Consider the following 1,180-nt stretch of genomic DNA (forward strand, 5'->3'; position numbering starts at 1 on the left):
TCCGGTAGAGGAGGCTACAACTCGCACTGCGGAAGTGCAGACTACCCCCTTGGTATTCGAGGAAGAAGAGGTTGGCGACCCCCCTAACCCCGGTCTGCAAACTACCCTTCCCCGGACTACTCCGACTCCTGGTAATGTGGAAGAAGAAGTCCTACAGATCAGGGCAGCCATGAGGGAGATGCAGGAGATGATGCGAGTCATCGTTCAGGAACGGAACACAAGTAAGAATTCGGGAGAGAGGGGGGAAGCTCATCATGTTATATCTGAGGGCTATGCGTCTAGCGACTTTGATAGTGTCCATTCGGGTGAACTGCCATTCGAGGAGAATGTACGTCCGACGAGGGAAAACGTCGGAGTGAACCTCCTCAACTCTAGTGCGCATGCTCCGGCAGGCGTGAGAGTACAGTTCAGTGATGGGATGGCACACGGATCGGTCGAACCTCCCCGTAGAGGAAACCAGACGGGTAGGGAGTTCGACGATCCTGCATCACAACATCACCCGGATTCGGACCGTAGGCCACTCAATCAGAATTATAAGGAGCGAGTTCGACGCGAGTGTCACAAGCTCGCGGTCAAATCCGAGATCTTCACTGGGAAGTCTTCCCAGGAGATCACCATCGCCAGCCTGCATAGAGATATAGAGGAAACAGCCGAGGACCACGGCTGGGACGAACTCTCAGTCGGATCTTATTACCTCTTGAGGTATCGACTGAGCAGGTCGGTTTGGGATAATGTCATCGACTCCATTGGGAAGTCCTTTGATAGATCATGTGCCGCTGGCTTCAAAGCCAGGGTAGAAGCCATATGGAGGGTTCTGGAGCATACTTACTCCAATGCCGTTGTGAGAGACAAGCTTAAGACTCAGTGGAAACAGCTGAGACGTAATCCAGCCGAGTCGTGCCGAGATTTCATCAGCCGTGTTCAGAACGCCCGAAAGGAGCTACAATATTCAGAAGCGCTGGTTGAAGACTCTGACGAAATCAGTATCTGGCGTAATGGTCTCTTTGGACCCTACAGTGATTGGGTGGGCCAGTACCTCGCAGTCGCAGCTGTTGAAGGACACCCATACGGCCCTCGATCTATTCAGCAGTTGAGAGCTGAGATTCAGATCCGAGGCGATGAGTACGAGATCGACACGGGATAGTGGCAGTCCCATCGACCTCCACGTCACTTTCTGCAG

At 53.2% G+C, this 1,180-nt stretch overlaps 1 protein-coding gene across 1 annotated transcript; it reads left to right on the forward strand.

Annotated features, from left to right (window-relative positions):
* Nucleotides 1-418: 418 nt before the first annotated feature.
* On the forward strand, nucleotides 419-1,144 carry Pmar_PMAR023903 (hypothetical protein; the record flags this gene model as incomplete). The annotated part of the gene is made up of 1 exon (XM_002778273.1): nucleotides 419-1,144. The coding sequence occupies one exon, from the start codon at nucleotides 419-421 to the stop codon at nucleotides 1,142-1,144; it is 726 nt and encodes a 241-aa protein (XP_002778319.1).
* Between the last annotated feature and the right edge of the window lie 36 nt (nucleotides 1,145-1,180).

The sequence above is a fragment of the Perkinsus marinus genome (genome assembly GCF_000006405.1).
Source record: "Perkinsus marinus ATCC 50983 genomic scaffold scf_1104296950150, whole genome shotgun sequence".
In the NCBI taxonomy this organism is placed as follows: domain Eukaryota; phylum Perkinsozoa; order Perkinsida; family Perkinsidae; genus Perkinsus; species Perkinsus marinus.